Below are 19,074 nucleotides of genomic sequence, written 5' to 3' on the forward strand. Positions count from 1 at the left end.
TCAATTCAAATTCTCTCTAAAAAGAATGCTGATTTCCTTAGAACAGAAATGTATATTTAAAAAAAATCTTGCTCCGCTTCCCATGTCTTTACTTTGTTGGACCTAGTTATTCCAGGGAACTGACACTTTTAATCAACAAGAAACTCAAGTTTCTTAGGTACAGCAGCAAGGTATGACATTCTGCCAGCAAAGATAAATTCATGAGGGTTATGGTAATTAATATGTACATTAGAAAAGGAGACTTTCCATCCACATGTAATGAGCTATTCTTAGCACCAGAAGTGTTTTCTAACCCATGATAGGAGAAGGAGATTTAACCTTACCCTGTCAAACTTTAACTGACAGATCAAAAGTGTTACAAGAGGGGGAATTCCAAGTCATCTCAATTATGTGGCATCACATGAAATAATTATATTTGGTTACCCTTTAGAACGATGTGTTTCTTGAGGGATAACTTTTATGTACTGCTATTCCAAACACAACTACACTCTGACTATGCTGCTTTTGATTTTTAAATAGCTCACACAGCTATAACCTCTGCATGTTTTCTCTAATGATGAATCACAGTATTGTATTTACAGGCAGACTCTTTTTGCCCCTTAACTACCCCAGTTTACAATGTAAGACAAAAGAAATTAAAGGCTTTGTTCAATCTTCTCTAACACAATGGAAAGTTATCAGAGAAGATTTTATACTTTTTAGTAATAGAGCTAATATACAATGCAAAAGACTTTCCTTGAAAAGAATGAAAAGAATACAACTAATCAAACCTCATTCAGTTAATATGCAAACTTGACTGAAAGCAGTACTTAAAATACATTAACCTGAAAGGCACAATGTACCTGATTCAAATTTAGAAAAATACTTGTTTTCATGTTTCTCAGTATTGAATAGGTAATAAAATAAATTTCATTTGCTACAGAAACACAGCAGAACCCACCTCAGTTCCCTGCTGTGTCAGTGGTGAAAGAGGTTTTGATGTTTCTGAAAAATTGATCCCTAACATACAAATGAAATCATGTGAACAAGCAGGACAGACACTAAAAGCTGAAATACTCCAGTTTATTCTAAAGATGAAAAACCAGGGCAAGACACTTGGCTAATGTTTTAAGTTAAATTTGCAAAACATTTCTAGATTTATGAAAAACAGAGACAAGAGGTGATAGCTTGTATTGTTTTTTAAATTTTTTTAATTGTTAATAGGAATATCTATACTTCATGTTATAAAAGGGAAATTAGAAAAACAGGAAACATAATGGCAGTGGTTTTAGTTTTTACAGTTATGAATGCTCATGCTTCATTTTGCAGAAAAGGAATGGCTCCTTGTGCAACTCCTTGCAATACCAGGGACCTATTTTGATGCCACATGCATCTCATATTTCACAGTCCTGTCCCTTCACCAACATGCAATGAGATCATGAAGAAACCATAAAGCCAATCTCATCCATCGACATGTGGCTCAATTTTCTTCCTCGTAACTTTAAATTCCTTAATGATATCAATGCCACATGACTTACTGTAAAAAAGAAGGAGAAAAAATAATCAGCATGAAACAAAAAAAAGCCCTTAGGGTAGGCAAAAGGTAAATATACAAGCATATGAATCAGCAAGAAAAAAAAAACCAAACCACACCACACAAAAAAACGAACAAAAAACAACAAAACAAACAAAAAACCCCAAACAAACTGAAAAAGAAAAAGTACTAATTTAGGATATTACAAATTTAATAAAGGCAGTATTTATAATAACAGAGCTAGCATAAAAATTCCTCAAACATGAAAAGAATCATATTGGAGAAATGTGTTGAAAAGTTCTATTTCAAGAAATGTAACACAACTCAGATACAGAGCTCTTAAGAAGTCTTCCTGTAAATCTTATTCAGAGCAGCAAGTAACCCAGCAACTTGGACATAAACATGAAAAAAATCTTAGTTCTAATCACTTTCAGTAGTGCTAGAGTGGTTTCAAACTACGAGAGCATACATTTTTGGCAGGCACAGAGACAAGACTGAAACCAAGTCCATTCACTTAAAAATGCAAAGAACATGTAAGGTATTTTATAGTGCTGAGAAAATAATAAGACATAAACACTTGGTCTTGCTTTTTCCTCCCTTTCAGGGTGTCTAATGTGTGTCCTCATTAGTCAGTCATTTAAGTGTGACTTAAGCCAGCTTGATATTCAGTGCGATCATCTTTTAATGGAATGATTGGAATAACGATGTGATTGTACAGCAGGCTATGTTCCTTGAGACTCGAGGCTTCCAGAATGACAGCAAAGTAGTCACAGCTCACAGAAATTACATGTATGTATGAAAAACAACCCAGTGAAGATATGAGTCTATTCTGAAATGACAAAAAACCAAAGGATATAGAACACAGGAGCGAGAAGGATAAATAAGTTTTTGGCATTGTGTAACACAAATGATACAGATACCAAGAAAATTTTGGTGGCTACAGCTAAATTATGTGCTTTTCAGGTAGACACACAAGTAACTTAAAGTAAGAGAGGCTAAAACATCGTATGTAAAATCACAGAGGAAATACTTGCCCTTAAGTGCTGCAGAGGAAGATTTTTTGTGTTCAGGGGATGATGGTCCCGATTTAGAGAATGACTCAGCTCCCTCTGTATGTTTTTCTTGTGCATGTGTTGAATCAGATGACAACACAGGAGCTACTGAGGAGAGAGCTGAAGGAGTGCATAGGTCAAGAAGCAAAAGATAAATCATGAATTTGTAGAGTAATTCAGTATTTTACCTGTGTGCAGCTGAAACAACAGAAGGAGGAAATAGAACAAATAATTCTAGCAGTGTGGACAATTAGCTTATGAATGAAGAAATTTCTTTATTTCCATAAATTAATGCCTTAACTGTAAATGATAAAGGAACCAGATAATGACCAACAGAAATATGTCAGGAGAGGACTTGGTGTGGTTTATGAGACTAAGCTTTAATGGAAGTAAGACATGAAAGACTTTTGAAAAGATTTTTACTTTACTATTCCAACTATAGTGTAGTATTATGGCTACTATTTGACTACTATCAACCTGACTGACCAGAGACAGTAAACTGTATCACTGTTTAAAAAAATGTTAAATTTATAGAAGGTTGATGTTAAGGCAAAAATTGATATCTATATCAATATATATAGTTAACAATATATTAAAAATATAATATAATAATATAATAATATATATTTTTAAAAAACTACATTATAATTATCATTTATCCTTCCATAATTATTAATATTCCTAATTCTTTGAGGGAAAAAAAGCTGGAATAAAGGACGACATAAAAATAGTTGTTAATTTTCCCCATAACAGAGCATTTTAAATATTTCAGTATTTCTACAACATATTTATCAACAATTGGCTAATGTAATAGAGTAGTGCACAAACACCATATTTGCTCATGGCCTTAACAGTCATAGAGATAAGGCTTTTTGTAATGTCTGTTGGGATTTTAACATAAATTTGGCAAATTGCACAAAACCAGAACAAACTGGAAGAGTTACTGGGCTTAAGTTTTTTATATTCTATATTGACAAACTACTAAATTTCAGACAGGCTGTAAAACAAACTTTTATACCGCAACATCATAAATATTCGTGATGTCTTCCAGTTATAGATGCTTTAACAGAGTAGCTAAATGACAAATTTGAACTTAACAATGCAACGACCTCCAGTTTTAGATGGCTTTGCTGACGATGCACTTCAGCAAAACTACTGCCAATTTGAAAAATCAACCTGTCTCTTACCTGTCACTTGGATTCTCCTCTAAGAATTGCAGTTCTATTTTGCTGAAACTACTGATTTTAGTAGAGCAAATGTTTGTATAATAGTGGAGTAAAATTGCAGAGGATGGTAGATATCTCCTGAGAGCCCTGGAGTAAAAATATTGTGTAATATTGGAACTAGCTGTGAATCAATGAGATGGAAGCAGATGGCGCAAGGAAGAAGTTTAAAAATAAAACCAAACGTACCCAAGACTGAGGAATTAGAATCCTGCAACAGGAACATCACTGTTCTTCTCAGGAAGACCTCAGCAGCTGAAGACTTGTCCTAAAGCAAGCCCCCTCTCTCATCTGCATCAGGAAGACTGCCAAGCTCAGGACCTAGAGGAGCACTGTGGAAAGGTGATGACACCATCAGAAAAGTAAGGCTTTTCTTCATTAATCAGATAATTTAGACTGTTAGAATATTTACTGGACTAACAGTAAACTCTTAGCACTGTGTATATGGTGTGGTACACAAGATTTTGAGTGTATAAAGTCAGTGAAAAACATGGGCAAACCTGTTTGTGAACACTTTCAGTACGTTGGTGAGCAACCAAGCCTCTGCCAAAACTTTTGTGGGTAGAAGTCCACAGTCATCACAGAAAACTGGGAATGAATACAGCAGGTGTGCTGTCCTGTGTTCAGGCAGTTATCTCATTTGTTGTAAAGTAGATGAATTTTGGGCAACCCAAGTACTTCAGGATCATTAATGATCCAAGGAAAGCAGAGAAACAGTAGTTACGTCACTCTGTGATCTGGCTGTGACTCACTCCAGGCAAACTTTGCCTGGCTAAGTGGCAGTCTTTCTGATGGACAGTGCTAGTTTGCTGAAAATCTGAGAGGAAGAGGAGTAAACAGAAAGCAGTCAGAGCAAGCTGGTGATAGGTGGACACTGAATGGAAGCCCAAAGTTTGCTGATAGTTGCTTTAAAAGCCTCTAATAGTAGTCAGACATCTGTCTCTGCTCCTTTCTCCAGACCCAGCTGAGTACAGAGTGGTTTTATTATGGCTTACCTGTAAAGGACAAACCCAGGTACACAGACAGGAGAATACCAAATCTGACCTCTTACTTGACATGTCCACTCTGCTCTCCTCTCTGGAAGAAATGGCTGAGCTGAGGGAATGGCATATTCAGCAGGGACTAAGTCTTTGAGGAACAGATTTGTCCAAATCAGCTGGTTGCTGCAGCAGCAAACTGCCTATGATTTGTGGGTGTGTAACAAGGTATGAGCTTTAAAAGGAGGACCAGAATTTGGGAGATTGTATCATCTGGTAACTGATCACAAGCCAAAAGAAAGCAGAAAAAGTTGTCAGCCTCTGTTCAAAGTTTTGTGCCTAGTAGAGATAGACAGACCTTGAATTAGGACTAGAGTGCATTTTAGGTATCTTGTAGTGGGTGTCCTGGACACAAAAATGCATTTAGTTTGGTAAACAAGAAAAAACAAACAAAAATCATGAGAATGTATGGCTCAGAAGCTGTAAAAACTACTTTTTTTTTTATTCAGCATTTACTGTCAAATATTCTTCTTTGGTAAAAGCAACAAAAAAGGGGATGACAAAGTGAACAGAAGAGGAAAAGTAGCCCATGTGCATATGCAGTGGTAGGAAATACTATAGTAAGGAAATAGTCAGACCTAGAACACATAGAAACAACAAAGGAGAACTGTGAAAGAGATATGATATTGGAATAATGTTTCCAACAAGGCCCCTACCAGATTGGCAAAAGGATAAAGGCAATTGATTGCTTATACCTCACCCTTACAGACACCAAAGAACAGCCTGATCCTTGGGGATAGCCTGCTGTCCTGGTGGAACTATGGGACAAGCCTGGATGCTGCCTGAGAAGATAATATGATGCAAAAAGATTGAACACCTGGCACAGGGTGTGACCTGCACAATTCAAAGGGCTATTCTGGTCAAGTGGGCAGAGAAGGAGAATGAAGTGCTAAGAAACAAAGAAGCTGGATATTCAAGCAGATATCCAGAGAGAATTTTGAGAGATAAATAGAAGGTGTAAAGAGATATCAAAAAGGAAGAGTGTCTTGAACTGAGGAAAACTGACTGAGATTCCTCTGTGCTTAAACTAATGGGACTGGGGTTGCATTAACTTGGAAAACCAAGTTATCCATATAACACATGATGGTAATTAATATCTTACAAGTAGAGATTGCTATTTGGATTAAAATATAAATATTTAGCTGTTTGTTGCAAAGAAGAGCTGGAATCAAATCAAAACAAAAATGGGTGGAGGATTAATAAAGATATCTAATAATATGAAGTAAATTTTCCTACTAAGTATTTCTTGCAGTATTCATTTTAGTATCCACAGTACAGTATAAACAATCCCTTCCTAATGTATTCACACTCTAAGCTGCATATAACTTAGTTTTCTTTACTGCATAATTTTATTAAGCTACATACATACAGGAAAACTGAAAGGCATACTACTTTTAACTCAAATGCTATGGCTGATTTTAAAAACAAGAGCATGATATAAATCTGGGTAATAGGAGACAAAGGATCCAACCTAAAGGATTTATCTCTAAGCAAGAGAAAACCTGTTTCTTGGTGTGAAGACAGATTAGTTCTTACTAATCCATGAATATCGATGTTCCTAACAAAAATGTCTGTGTGTATGTGTTTGTCTTGGATGAAGCTTTTGGTATTTTTAAAAATACAGAACTTTGAGTGTTCTAAGAAGAAAAGGTGAATCACCCAGGTACAAAACATTTCCTGTGGAAAGCTGTATTGAATACAATAAAGTCACCTATGGCAATGGATTGCATACCTGTAAGAATAGCTCTGTAGCACTGGGATTGTGAAGACTGCACCTTCAATTATTGTACTTGGGGGTAGGAAATAGTGGAAATCATGGAACCCTAGGCTGACAGGGTATGGAAAAGTGAGTTAAGTTTATAACACACAACTTTGCCTGATTATTCAACTAATTCAGGTAACTGTGGAGATTTATAGGTACAGTGTTTCTGAGATGAGAGGTATGCATTTATGAGGATGGATTACTGAACAGGACTGATGTTCTTCATGGTCTCTTTAGGCAGATTCCAGAAAAACAGTGGCTCAAGACATGCATTACATATGTAAGCATAATAGTTTTCCATGTTTTGACAATTGCTTAGGTCAGAATTTGATCAAGGTGCAAGCATGAAATAGCTCCTCTCATTGTACCATTACCTATGGAGGGTCCAGTTGTGTTCATATCTATTCAGAAATCACTGTGCACTATCTCAGAGTGTGTGACATGCTCAGTGACAGGCAACTATGCAATGTAAAGATGCAAATTGCACCGTTACTTTAAAAGTAAGACTATGGTCCATGACATCTACAGAAACATGAATTCCACACCCCATAGTTGTAATTTTAGTTGCTCAGTGGTTGCTCAATGGTTAGACATCACTGTACCCTCAGGCCCTAAGATGTTACCATCAACAAAGACCACACAGGAAAAAATGATAGTGCTAAAATTTTGTCTGTATAACAAGTTAAATTGCACTATTATTTTGTTTCCTTCCACCTCCCCCTTCACTCTCCAAGTTAATCAGATCTCTTGGATAATGAAACTGTTAAATATTCACTGGACTAACAGCAAAGTCTTAGTTCCATGTATGGTGTTCTCTTCTGACTAGAGCAAGATTTTGAGTGCAGCACTAAAGAACCATCCCATCTTTTGGTTAATTCAAAACTTTACTGGTTGCACCTAAGAACCAACTGAGTCAACTGCCACTGACTGCACTAAAAAGTAAACCAGAACTAATGCTTTTAAGATCTAAAAGACTGTCTGTGGAAAGGATTGTGAACTTTCCAGAGTTCTGCCCTTCACACACACTTTACACCAGATTCACCTGTTTTTCCTGTGGCGAGCTCAGCACACAAACACACGAATGCGACTTAGACACTTATTCTGCTTTTTGAAATCTAAAATAGTTCTACACCTACTAATGAATTTCTATTGACAGAGCTGTCAGAGCATTAGCACTGTGCATGTCCTCCTTTCTCCTCACCTCACCTGACCTCCCGAAGGATTAGATGTGTTACCCTCTGAACGATTATCTGGCAACCTCACTTTCTTGTCTGAGTAAAAGGCCAGGCAGCCTCAGCGGCTGTAGTGCTTCAGGCAGGAACGTGAGACTGTGCAGCAGCCTTCGGGACACACCCTAGGTACCATCATTTCTCTGGGATTTTAGGAAAGACCTGACAATGAACAACAAGAAAGCAAGATTGGTGCTTAAACTGTGGTATTTCCTTCTTAATTCTAAGAGTATTGGATACAAAACACGCAATGTTTGGCTACTGTTAATAAGTTGCTTGTTTAAGAGTAATATATTGTTACAGAATCCCACTGCAACAATAGCAAGAATGTTCCTCTGGGACAACTATCCCGGAGAGCTCAAGCTATTTATTTTTTTAAGTGTTAAACACACATTGGTAACACACTGCCAAGTATTGTGGGTATGGAATTAAGGAGAGACTCTGAAAGTTTTTTGTTCTTCCCCCCAAACGTAAACAGAGATGCAAACACCAAGATATAGAAGCATTGGGAGTTGTAGAAGGTTGTTACTACTGGCAGTAATTACTTTTGAGAAATAGATACAGAAGGCACACAAATAACAGGGTATATACAACATCCAAAAATTATTGTATTTTGTATCTATGAAGTGTTTCACAAATTCTTACTTGATTTTTTAGTAAGGCTCAGGCATTTTCACAACAAATATTTTCTACATCTGCTGATATTTTTAAATTGGTATCACACTTTTTGAAGTGTCTTGATTAATGCGTAAAAATCTTTGAAAGATATTTACATTTTTTGATATTCTGTTATATAAAATAAGGATCCCAAATCATAATAACACTGTAATATTGTGAAAGCAATCATTATTTAGGACTTTGCAGGTTGTTGGAATTTTTTTTTTTGTATTTATTTTGCACAGAATGGTAAGTGAAAATGGTATTCCCATCAACTGTGCTTACTGGAATTTCACAACACTGAATCTGGCTTTTTAGTATTTCCGATTGTACTTTAGTTTGGATGTTTGAAAACATGTTGTTACAAAAAGCTCCTGATACCATGACAGGGCAAAGGTAAGACCTTAAAATATAGTATCAATACCTTACATTTCTTATGAAACCCCAACTTATAAATTATTTAACAGATATACCAACAGATACTTGGAACATTTGCTGCAATTTTCAAGGAGATGTGCTTTGTTGTCCCTGTGTAATCGAACAGTTGACTCTCTGCTTGAAGTACAGTGTTAATTATGGAACTGTGACATGATGTTTGGCAGCAGCTGTGCAGCACTGGCCATTTCTTTTCTCCAATGTGTCTCACCTTGGCAAACCCAAAGATAGGGATAAGTGTCATAGGATCATAGAATAGTTTGGGTTGGAGGGGACTTCCAAAGGTCACCTATTCCAACCCCTCTGCAATGAGCTAAATCTCCATGGCCAATGTTTGATGTGTCTGGGAAGACTATCAAGATAAAGAACAATAATAATTTTTTTTTTTTTTTTGCATTGTATCTAGATGACAACAGCACAATTAATTTCTCATGGATCCTTGAACAAATAACAGGGAGAAGTATGGCTGGCCAATGTGGCAAAATGAGCTAATTATATTTCAAATTTGGAACTCCATTTTGTGTTATGTGCTGAATGTGCAGAAGCCAGTCCAGAAGTGGGAAGCTGCAATGTGTACCATAACAGGCTCAGATGTTTGACACCTATATAAAGCACACGGAGGATCCTTAAAGAATCGATTCTTCTGGAATACTGAAACATGAATCTTTTTGAACAGCTGTCTCTGTCCACAGGAACACTTTTTCTTGATAGTGCACACTGTGAGATAAAGTATAGGCACAAGTGACAGTTTGTGTTCCTGTTTCTCATGGACTACCTCTCGTCTTTAAGACACCTTTAAGAAATGTGCAACGGCAATAAAAAAGTGCATTAATCTCCTCGCAAGCAAGCAAACAAAGTGGGCCAATCATAACTACCTGTAAGAAGACTTTCAGGAAAAGGATGTGGGAGGAGTTCTGCCTAGACTGAAATGATGACAAATCTTTGATATAGCTTTTAAGTACTGAATTTAAACATACAAAGGACATGCCTTGTAACTTGTCACTTTGAGAGATTAGCAATTCTTAAATGTTCTCAACACAGGAGCTAAAAAATAGCCTGCTGTCTTTGGTACCTGCCATCTCCTCTCAGACAGATTGAACTGGGGAATTGGGCAGTCTATAAATTAGCAGTCATCCATGACAGCTGCAGAGCAGAAGCCTGTACACCAAAGATGGTTCTGACAAGCTTGGAAGCATCTTATGGACCCAGGCCAGGAGCAGATACCAGGGCTGCTTGAAAGCTACTTGGTTTAGAAGAACCTAGAGCTCAGGAACTGGCTCTGCAAGATCAAGGCCAGATACTGCACAGATCCATTCTGGCTGAGATACGAACAGACACTACTGATGAGGGAGAATCTGAATCAGCCCCTTAGTGAAAAAATGTATTTTTTCCTAACTTTTTTTCTCAAGTTCAGTATCTGTCATCTTTTGCAAAGTAAGTGCAAAATATTAGTGCATCAAAATGGAGGTACTGCGTGACAGGGGTAGATATTTTTATCTTCAATGCTTTCAAGATCTTCAGTGGCTTTTAATCCAAACCTTTGATTTCTGTTTGAACCTTTCATATTCCCCTAAATTGATGTTATAATAATTGTAACTATACAGTTACTGCTCAATATTGCTATTCAAAATTTTATATGCAAAAGTATACATAACTTAGGAATGATTATCCTTTGAAAGACTCGTTTAGAGTAACTGATAAACTCCAGGCCTGCTGGTAACTGGGTGCCAGACACACGCTTTAGACACCACTCCTACAAGACCCACTGCTGTCCCCACAAAAGAGCAGTGATATCCAATAGTCCTCCTCTTCCTATTTCTACTGGCAGCAGCAGCTGGCAGCTTTGTATCCACCTCTGACAAACGCACAAAGACACACTCAGCTGCTGGGACAACATTAATTGTCTGAACTGCTGTTTTTGCCTCCAGGTAGAGGACCAAATAGCAGTGTTCTGAGAGTCAATCTCTTCCTTTGAGTCTCAACAGGTTCATGGTGAAATAGATGATCACAATAATATATGCCTTAGTGTTTTTGAGTTACTTTTGATAAAGCAGATAGATAAAATTATGACCAAGTTGTAAAATGCAACAGGAGTAGACACAAACTGCATGGTTATCCATTTCCCAATTCCATATACTATGGATATGTATATGAATAAATATAGCATTTGGGCTTTGTCTGTTATAGGGACAGGGGCTATTTGCAGAATTCAACTTCCTGAAGTACAACTTTGCTTGGATGTGAGGCTGGATACTGTGTCAATTCTACTTAAAACCTTCCAAATGAATGTTAAAAAGGAGTCCCTGTCTTCAGGGAGGTGCAAGTCACAGCTAAATTTCTGCACAAATTGCTAATTTATAAATCTCTCTCTTGTGTTTATGCCAAACAGCTGATAACACTGGTGTGAACCTGCTTCCTGACAATTAATAACACCAAAGAGACCGTGCTAAGAGTGAAGCTCCTGTTTCCAGCCCTTGTGCACTCAAAGACTGCAGGAATTGCTCTCCTACCTCCACTTCAACAGCAGGTGACCTCTCCAGTACCAAACACCCAGAAGCTCCAAAGCAGCAGCACAGGTAATATGCAACTATTGAAAAAAAAAAAAAAACCAACACAACAAAACAAACAAACAAACAAACCCGCAAAACCCCAACAATTTCCTTGCTCTTGATAATCAGCTGGAATTTCTCTCCTCCTTTTAGTATGCCAAACTAGGTAACTGTGAGAATGAGGGTGACCCATTTGCAAAAGAACACCATGCACATATTATGAGGCAAGAAGCGATATGGATAAGACTTGTTACACTTTGTTTTAGCACAGGCACTGAAATCCCTGCCATGCAGAAAGTTTTGAGAAGCCCAGGTAATTTTAACAACAGTTTTTCAGTCTCCAGTGAGACTGAAGAAACAGTGGCCACTAAAGAAAAAAGAAATCCTGATCTATCAGAACCGGATATGACAGGTAGTTCTACAGCATAGATACTACTTTATATAATAAGCAAACCAAAACTGCTTGGGCCTCCTGCTGGGGCAACTGCTCTAGCAAACAGTATTGCCCTACATATTCCTAGGACAGGGAATACTTGTTGCACTCCACAAGGAAAAAAGGACATAAATAGTTGGATTTTTGTCTGTGTAGGTAGGAACTGCTGCAAGGAGGGAAATACAGCATAGTTAAATGTACACACACTGTTGAGGAAAGAAATCAATATAGAAACTTTCACTGTAGCCAATTTTGGGTAAAGTAATAAATGAATTGTTCACCACACACCGTCCTGTTATTTATCTGGCAGACAGGAAGGGAAAGCAGCACTTAAATTCAGAGAAAGCCAGGATAGGGGGGGTGAGTTACAAGGCGAGGATAACAATTATGGGGATGGTTGTGGAAATGAGTAAGGTATCTAGGAGCTGAAAAGTTTATAAACCATGGCTGAAAAGCATTCAAAAGAGGCCTCTAAATAAACTTTCTCACTACATATCTAAACAAAGCAAAATTGCTGGACCTTAAATAAAAGTGCTCAGTGGTGGCCTAGAGGCACAGTCAGGCTGGTGATTAGTTGCCTTGGATATTCAACGGTCTATCCAAAAAAACGACACATGCTGATATTATGTCAAAAACTTCCACAGCAATGTACCTGTTCTACTCGGCATTTAGAGCCGCACTGGGATCAGTTGAGTTAATCTTACTTTGTACGTGATTTTTTTTATGTGTCCGGTAAAGAGACATTTTTTGCTGTACAGACACGGGTGTTTATGAGATAAAGTCACGGACGTCCCGAGTCTTGTTCTGCTGAGCTGTCTGTGAGCACGGCCAGCCGAGAAAGTTATTCCAGCGCTCAGGATGATGCCAAATCACTTTGGTGGTGGTGGTGGTGTTGGCTGCGGGGAGGGTTTTGTGTGTGTATGTTAGTGTGTGTGTGTGTGTGTGTGGGAACGCAGAGTTCACCCTGCCGCTGACACGCTGAAAAAAAAAACAAACAAACCACAAAAACAAAACACATCAAAGCGCCACTAAGAAAACAAACCGGGGGGACCGCGGAGATCGGCGGCAGGCAGGACCAGCACCCCCTCCCGCCTCCTCCTGCGATGGGTCGGCTCGGGCAGCTATATTTATTTATTTATTAACTTATGTATTTATTTTTATTTATAACAGCAGATTTGTTTATTTCCCTTGGTGTCACCCGCTCGGAGGCGCGGGGGCTGCCAAACCTGACGGGGCCAGGCGGCCCCGGCGCGGCCGGGCGGGTGGAGCGGGGCGGGGCGGCCCCGGGCGGGGAGGCGGCGCCGGGCGGGGATGGGCAGGAGCGGCAGGGCCGGCCCGGCCCCGGCCCTGGCCCCGGCCCCCTCCCCGCGGGTATTTAGCGGCGGCGCGGAGCAGGCTGGCCCTGCGGCGGGGACATGGCCGCCGCCAGCACGGAACCCCCGCAGCTGGAGCGGCTGCTGGAGCGGGACCCCTACCTGGCGCCCTTCCGGACCGACTTCCAGCGCAGGTACCGCGGTGGGGGGGAGCGCCGCCGAGAGCCGCCCGCCCCGGTGTCCCCTCCCCTCGGCCGGGGCGGCTCCGCTGCCCTTCCGGTGCGGGCGGAGCCGCCGGCGGGGCCCGGCGGGGCCTCTCGGGCGGCGGGGAGGCCTCGGCCGCGGGCCTGGAGGGTCCCGCCCCGGGGTGTCCGCGCTGCGCCCCGCGGACCCTCCCGACCGCGCCGAGGGGGCGGCCGTGGGTCCCCGCAGAGCCGGGCCCCGCGGGGCGCAGCTGGGGACACCCTGCGAGAATCGTGGCATCGCAGAATAGCCGGGGCTGGAAGAGACCTTTAGAGATCAGCTAGTTTCAACCCCTCCCACCCCCCAGGCCGGGTTGCTCGGAGTTTACATCCCATCTGGCCTCGAACGCTTCCAGGGATGGGGCATCCACAGCTTCCCTGGGCAACCTGTTCCAGTGCCCTCCCTACCCTCCCAGTAAAGAATTTTTTTTTCCAATATTTAATCTAAACAAACTCTTTTTCAGTTTGAATCAATTCCCCTTTGTCCTGTCACCGCAAGCTCTTGTAAATAGTCTATCTCCACCTGTCCTGTAAGTTTCCTTCAGGTACTGGAACGCCATAATTAGGTCACCCTCAAGCTTTCTCTTTCCCAGGCTAAACAATCCTAATTCAGCCTTTCCTCATAGGAGAGATGCTCCATCACTTTGATCAACTTGGTGGCCTCCTCTGGACTTGTTGGAATAGGTCAATGCCCCTTCTGTGTTGGGGACCCCAGAGCTGGATGCAGTCAGTACATGAGGGTGCTGCATTGAGCTGCTGTCGCTAATAAAAGTGGTTTTCCGTCTAGCTGTGGTAATCCCTAAAGAAATTGCTCCTGAATCTCTTCTTTCTGGAGAATTTTCCTGCAGGCATGTGTTTTGAGATAGCCTGAACCGCCAGCTCAGCTGTTCAGCAGACCTGCAGCGGGTGAAGTAGCAGAGCATGCGTTAGGTTGGTGCCAGGTTGCTGGTTCTGAGCATCCCTTTTTTTGTGCCTCTCGGTGGGAACAGTGACACCAACCCTCTGGCCAGGGCCTGGGCGAGAGTACCGGCAGCAGCTTGGGCAGAGGCAGCCTGTGTCCTGCAGAGCCAGGCTGCAGGCCTGGAAAAGCTGCTGGAGCCTTACTGGAGGAGTGAACAGAGTGACTGGGAGCTCTTATGCCACACGCTCTGTGCTGTGATTCACTAGTAGTCCTCTGATAACCAAAATAGTTTTAATACTACCCAATGCCCTGTATCCCAGAAGCCTGGAAAAGTCTGTGTGTGTGGAAGTGATGCAGGAAGGAATTTGATTCCCACCCCACCCCCAAAGTGGTGTTTGGTTTTTTTTTTTTTCTGTTACTGTATTCTACATTTAGCATTACTAGGTGTCCTGTGTGGTTCTGGTATTGAATACTGGTAAGGCTAGATCTCATAAAATGGGATTAGGGATTAAGTAATCTATTAGGCTGACTTGCAGAGTATGTAGTAATCTCTTAATGACAGAACAACTGAGTGTTTTAAGCAACGGTTCCTGACAAGCTTCTAGTCATGCATGCAGTGTTGTAAAGCACCTAATTCTTTAAGTGGGGTGCCAGGGTGTAGGAATTAATAAATGGGCAGATCTGGCTCTTCATAAAACCATTCATTAAAACATTTGGGCTTCCCAAATGTGCCTGCCATCTAAGTGACTGTGGATAATGATACTTGTATTTCTGAGGATAGGAGAGCTATCACTAAACAGAGTGAGTTTGCAAAATGTTTGTATACTTCTCAGGTTTGTACACCTTGAGCACTGAACTGGTCCTGTCTGTATCTTGTCACTTTCTAGCTTCTGAAATTCCAGTTGGTCACTTGCCATAGAATTATTGTGGAAACGTGTAATGTTTAAAAACATTAAGGAAAACTTTTGTGGCAACGTGTAATAAACTGGATGTCTTGTTCTAAGCCCAACAGGTAGTGCATCTTGTGGATGGTAGAGAGTGCCAAGGAGGAGGAGTTGTAAGCACAGGAAAATGCTTTTTATATAGCATCCCAGATGATATGAATTGTGATTTAGTCTGTACTAAATACCTTCAGGTGTATTTTGATCTGGAGGCCTTTCATCAAGAGTACTCAGGAGAAAGGAGTTTTGCAGCCTAATTGCTGCTTGTGTGAGGATCCAGTTCTTTGGGGCCTTCAGTATGTGAGATTTGCTTATTTATGTCCAGTTCCTGTGCTGGGGGAGGTGGTGAACACCTCTGCACTGTCCATGAAATCCTGAGCAGTGTTGTACTACATGCTCTTTATTCCAGGCTGAAGGGTCCTGATGTGTTTAACTGGTGCTTCTGTGACTCTTCACTGTGATGTTGGACTGCTGTTAAGTACCTCAGTCAATCTGGTTTCCTTCACCATAGATAGTGTAGGAAAAGGCTGTGATGAAGCAACCAGTAATATGTGCTGTGGTGTCTACTGTGTTAAGAGTTGGTTGACTGACAGAGCATTAAGCATGCTTGAGAATCAAAGCTTTTTAAACACTGATCTGTAAAGATCCATTTATTATGCCTTGTGCAGAAACATGTGAAATAGTCCTCCCTTTGTCTTGCTCAGTAACAGTTCTTCTATAGAAGTGAGAGGAAAATAAAAGACTTGGGGGTTTATTCTTGGCAGTGACATCAGCAAGTTGCTGACTTGCCTTTTAGACTTGAGTCTTTCTGCTCTTCTGTCCATAGCACTGTATTAGCATGGCTGATTTTTGTTATGTGGAAAGTTTTTTATAGCTATGTATGCCTGGCTGTTGTATAATTGCACAGCTAACTTGGTGGTGATGGCTTATTCTCACAGCCAAAGCCATGCCATTTCTGTTGTTGGATTGGATTGCTCAGGACCTTGTTGGCTTGTGCTGTGTCTCTGGGGATGTGCTTCCTTGGGCAGCCTCTCCCTGTGGTTGGCTACACTCGTTGTGGAAAATTCTTTTTTAAAATAGTGTCACTTCCCTTGATGCAACTTTGTTGCTTCTTATCTGTTTCCCCCTCTGTACTTTGGAATACAGCCTGGCTTATTATTTTCTTTAGGCACTCCCCCCACCTGTCCCTTTAGATTAAAACTGTAAGTGGGTATCAGCAACCCATGCCTCCTCAAATTAGCTTTTTCGTACCTAATCTGAGCAAACTCATCTCTGAGGCCCTACCTGTGTGCCATAGGTAGGAGAAGACAGGCCAGGAATAAGAAGATGGCTTTATACAGAGGCCTGTCTATGCTTTGAGAAGTGCAGGCCTCCCTTGCTGAGGTTCACATCTGCCTCTCCTGCCCTGTGCTGTGCTCCTTCACCCTCAGGATGGTGACCATGTCTTCATGACATCTTTGAGCCTTGGTTTGTTTTTCCTTTTTTCTCAGAGGGAGGGGATTGCTGAAGGATGGACAGGCCTTAGTCACATCAGCCTGGACTCAGCAGTAGTGTGATTATACTGATTCACCTTGAGAATTGCCCAATTCATGATGAAATGAATCATGATGTTGCCTCAGGTTTTGAAAATTTTCCTTTTGCTTTCAAGGACTGTCTCCTTTAACCTCTCTTAAAGTGTAACTTTGTGCTTTAGGCAGCTGACTGTTTTCTCTCTTTTTCATAAAGCCTTGAGAAACACTGAGTGAGTGCTTTGATGGGAACAAAGGGCTTCTCTAAAGATGTAATGCCTAAAATGTGATGGTAGGACCTAGTTACATCCTAAGCATGTAGTATGGACTGACATAGTTTATTGAGGGAGTACTAGGAAGAAAGAGACCTCTGGTCACATTCCCATTTCAATACTTTGTCATGCCTGGGCTTGTTATTGCAAATGGTGTTCACGGGGAAAATAGAAATCTGTAATTTTTCCTTTCTCTGAATATCTGAATTCAACCCTGAGTCGAGGAGGGAGCATTTTCTCTGGGGAAGGAGAAAATCGATGTATAAATAGTGAAACATTCAACCTTGACCCAAATATACACTAGTCAGAACTCTAAACAAGAATCTACTTAAAAACAAACAAACAAAAATCCCCAAGCGATAGTGTTTGTGTAGGATATCACTGTGCTACATTGTTTGACCATCTGTGATATGTTTCCCCACAAGTATTTTGTTAACACCCAAGTGTTATTTATACTAAAGACTTTGTATAATTTCGTATGTATTTTTAGTCTTTTACCTCTTGGAGCGTAATTGGTTCAATTAAAGCCATTAATGCCTGTGGTGTAATTGCATTTTATGGAATTACAAACTGGTGTTAGAAAGTGCTGCCCGTTAGAATTTTCTGCTATAACAATGTGCATGGCTTATTATATTTTACCAGTCCCTGCAACTGCCTCTAATCTCCTGACTGTGTAGTCCTTGGTGAAAGCTTTTTTTCTGAGTAGTTCAATTTATAGAATATATAAGAAAAACTTTACCAATACATAGCTTCAGTCTTTATCTTCAAACAACACTGATTTGTTCAGTTAGATAAAATGCTGCCCATAGTGCTTGATCATATGTATGGGTTGAGAGAAGGTTCTGTTGCTTCTGAAGTGTTGGTGAAGACAGGAACGTCTATTCAGTGGCTTTTGTAGCTGTGTCAGTTACCAAGATGTCTGTCAATTGATTCAGAGGTTTCTAGTAGTGTTCTTACATCCTTCCACTCTTAAAAGGGGAACTGCTTTCCCTTCTTCCAATTGTACCTATCATTTTGTGTGTGCTTAGTATCAGATTAATGCTGCTTTATGGTTCTGTATTTTTTTAGTCTATTTTAAAGATGCAGGGGGGTGGGTACTTGACTGAGGCATTGAAAATTAAGAGGTGTCGAGTTGTGTTTGATCGGGCTGAGTAGGAAGGCAGCTGTTGGGTTGTAGCAAGTTTGGGAATGGAGTTGAGTGATCAAGCTGGAATCCTAGTTTGGGATGAAGATGGTGAGGGGAGAAGGACTGGAGTGTGGTCTGTCACAAATGAACACATCCACTCTGTATCATCAGTGTAGGGAACCAGGCTTTCTACTCATAAAAACTGGATTTTCCTTTCCTGTTTTATCTCATACAGACTGTTGTACTGGGTGTGCAGAACTAAAGGTTTATGAAGAAGTGTCATCTATAGTCGTGTTTTTATTGTTTTTGGTGTCATCTCATAAGTTCAGTAGACTTCTGTTGATTCTAGAACTCTGACAACTTAATGGAATATATCCTGCATTATGGTAGTCTCTAGAATGCTCATGTGCATTCTGGTTACTAACCCTGACAAGCACAGCTGAGTAAATCACCGATGACCTTAACTTTTAATCTGTGAGGAAGCAGTTACATAGACCAATGTACATCTAGAGTATGTGTGTCTGGGTGTAGTCCTCATCAAAAGATTCAAGTTGTCTTAATAAGCTGCCTACTTTATAAAAAAGCAGCAATATATTAAGATGTAGGTACTGCATTTTGTTAGCAAAGCAGTTGCCTCTGTATACAAATTAAAACTTAGTACTCTCTGCAAGGAAGAGTTGAGGCCCCCTCAGCTCTGTTATGTAGTGTTAGCATGTGTGAGCATGTTGGATGGGCTCTGAGAATTTGCCTGGGTTTTTAAAATGTTATATTATATGACCAGGAATCTGATTGCTATCTCCTTGTAATAGGGAGGAAAATCTTTGTCTTGCTGAATACTTTAAATTCAGGTATTTATGCATGTTTCTTTACTACTTCAAAGC

General features: G+C 40.4%; 1 protein-coding gene and 1 long non-coding RNA gene across 5 annotated transcripts in view; one reads left to right on the plus strand and one right to left on the minus strand.

Annotated features, from left to right (window-relative positions):
• Positions 1 to 1,048: 1,048 nt before the first annotated feature.
• On the minus strand, positions 1,049 to 13,499 carry LOC126648620 (uncharacterized). Of its 3 annotated transcripts, none has more exons than XR_007630865.1 (4): positions 13,366 to 13,499; positions 3,978 to 4,120; positions 2,544 to 2,685; positions 1,049 to 1,512 (listed from the first exon to the last, which is right to left on the minus strand). It is a non-coding gene; the product is annotated as an uncharacterized LOC126648620 (long non-coding RNA). The 3 variants fall into 3 exon arrangements; XR_007630866.1 differs by lacking the exon at positions 13,366 to 13,499 and adding an exon at positions 11,419 to 11,493; XR_007630864.1 differs by lacking the exon at positions 13,366 to 13,499 and adding an exon at positions 4,289 to 4,409.
• Positions 13,243 to 19,074, plus strand: part of GBE1 (1,4-alpha-glucan branching enzyme 1) — a 145,948-nt gene continuing 140,116 nt past the window's right edge. For both annotated transcript variants that reach the window (XM_050331890.1, XM_050331891.1), the window contains exon 1: positions 13,243 to 13,397. In XM_050331890.1, coding sequence (XP_050187847.1) covers positions 13,306 to 13,397 — 92 coding nt within the window. In that variant the 5' untranslated portion in view covers positions 13,243 to 13,305. The remainder of the gene's footprint in view (positions 13,398 to 19,074) is intronic.

The sequence above is a fragment of the Myiozetetes cayanensis genome, unplaced genomic scaffold (genome assembly GCF_022539395.1).
Source record: "Myiozetetes cayanensis isolate MyiCay16 unplaced genomic scaffold, myiCay2020 scf5-8, whole genome shotgun sequence".
In the NCBI taxonomy this organism is placed as follows: Eukaryota; Metazoa; Chordata; class Aves; order Passeriformes; family Tyrannidae; genus Myiozetetes; species Myiozetetes cayanensis.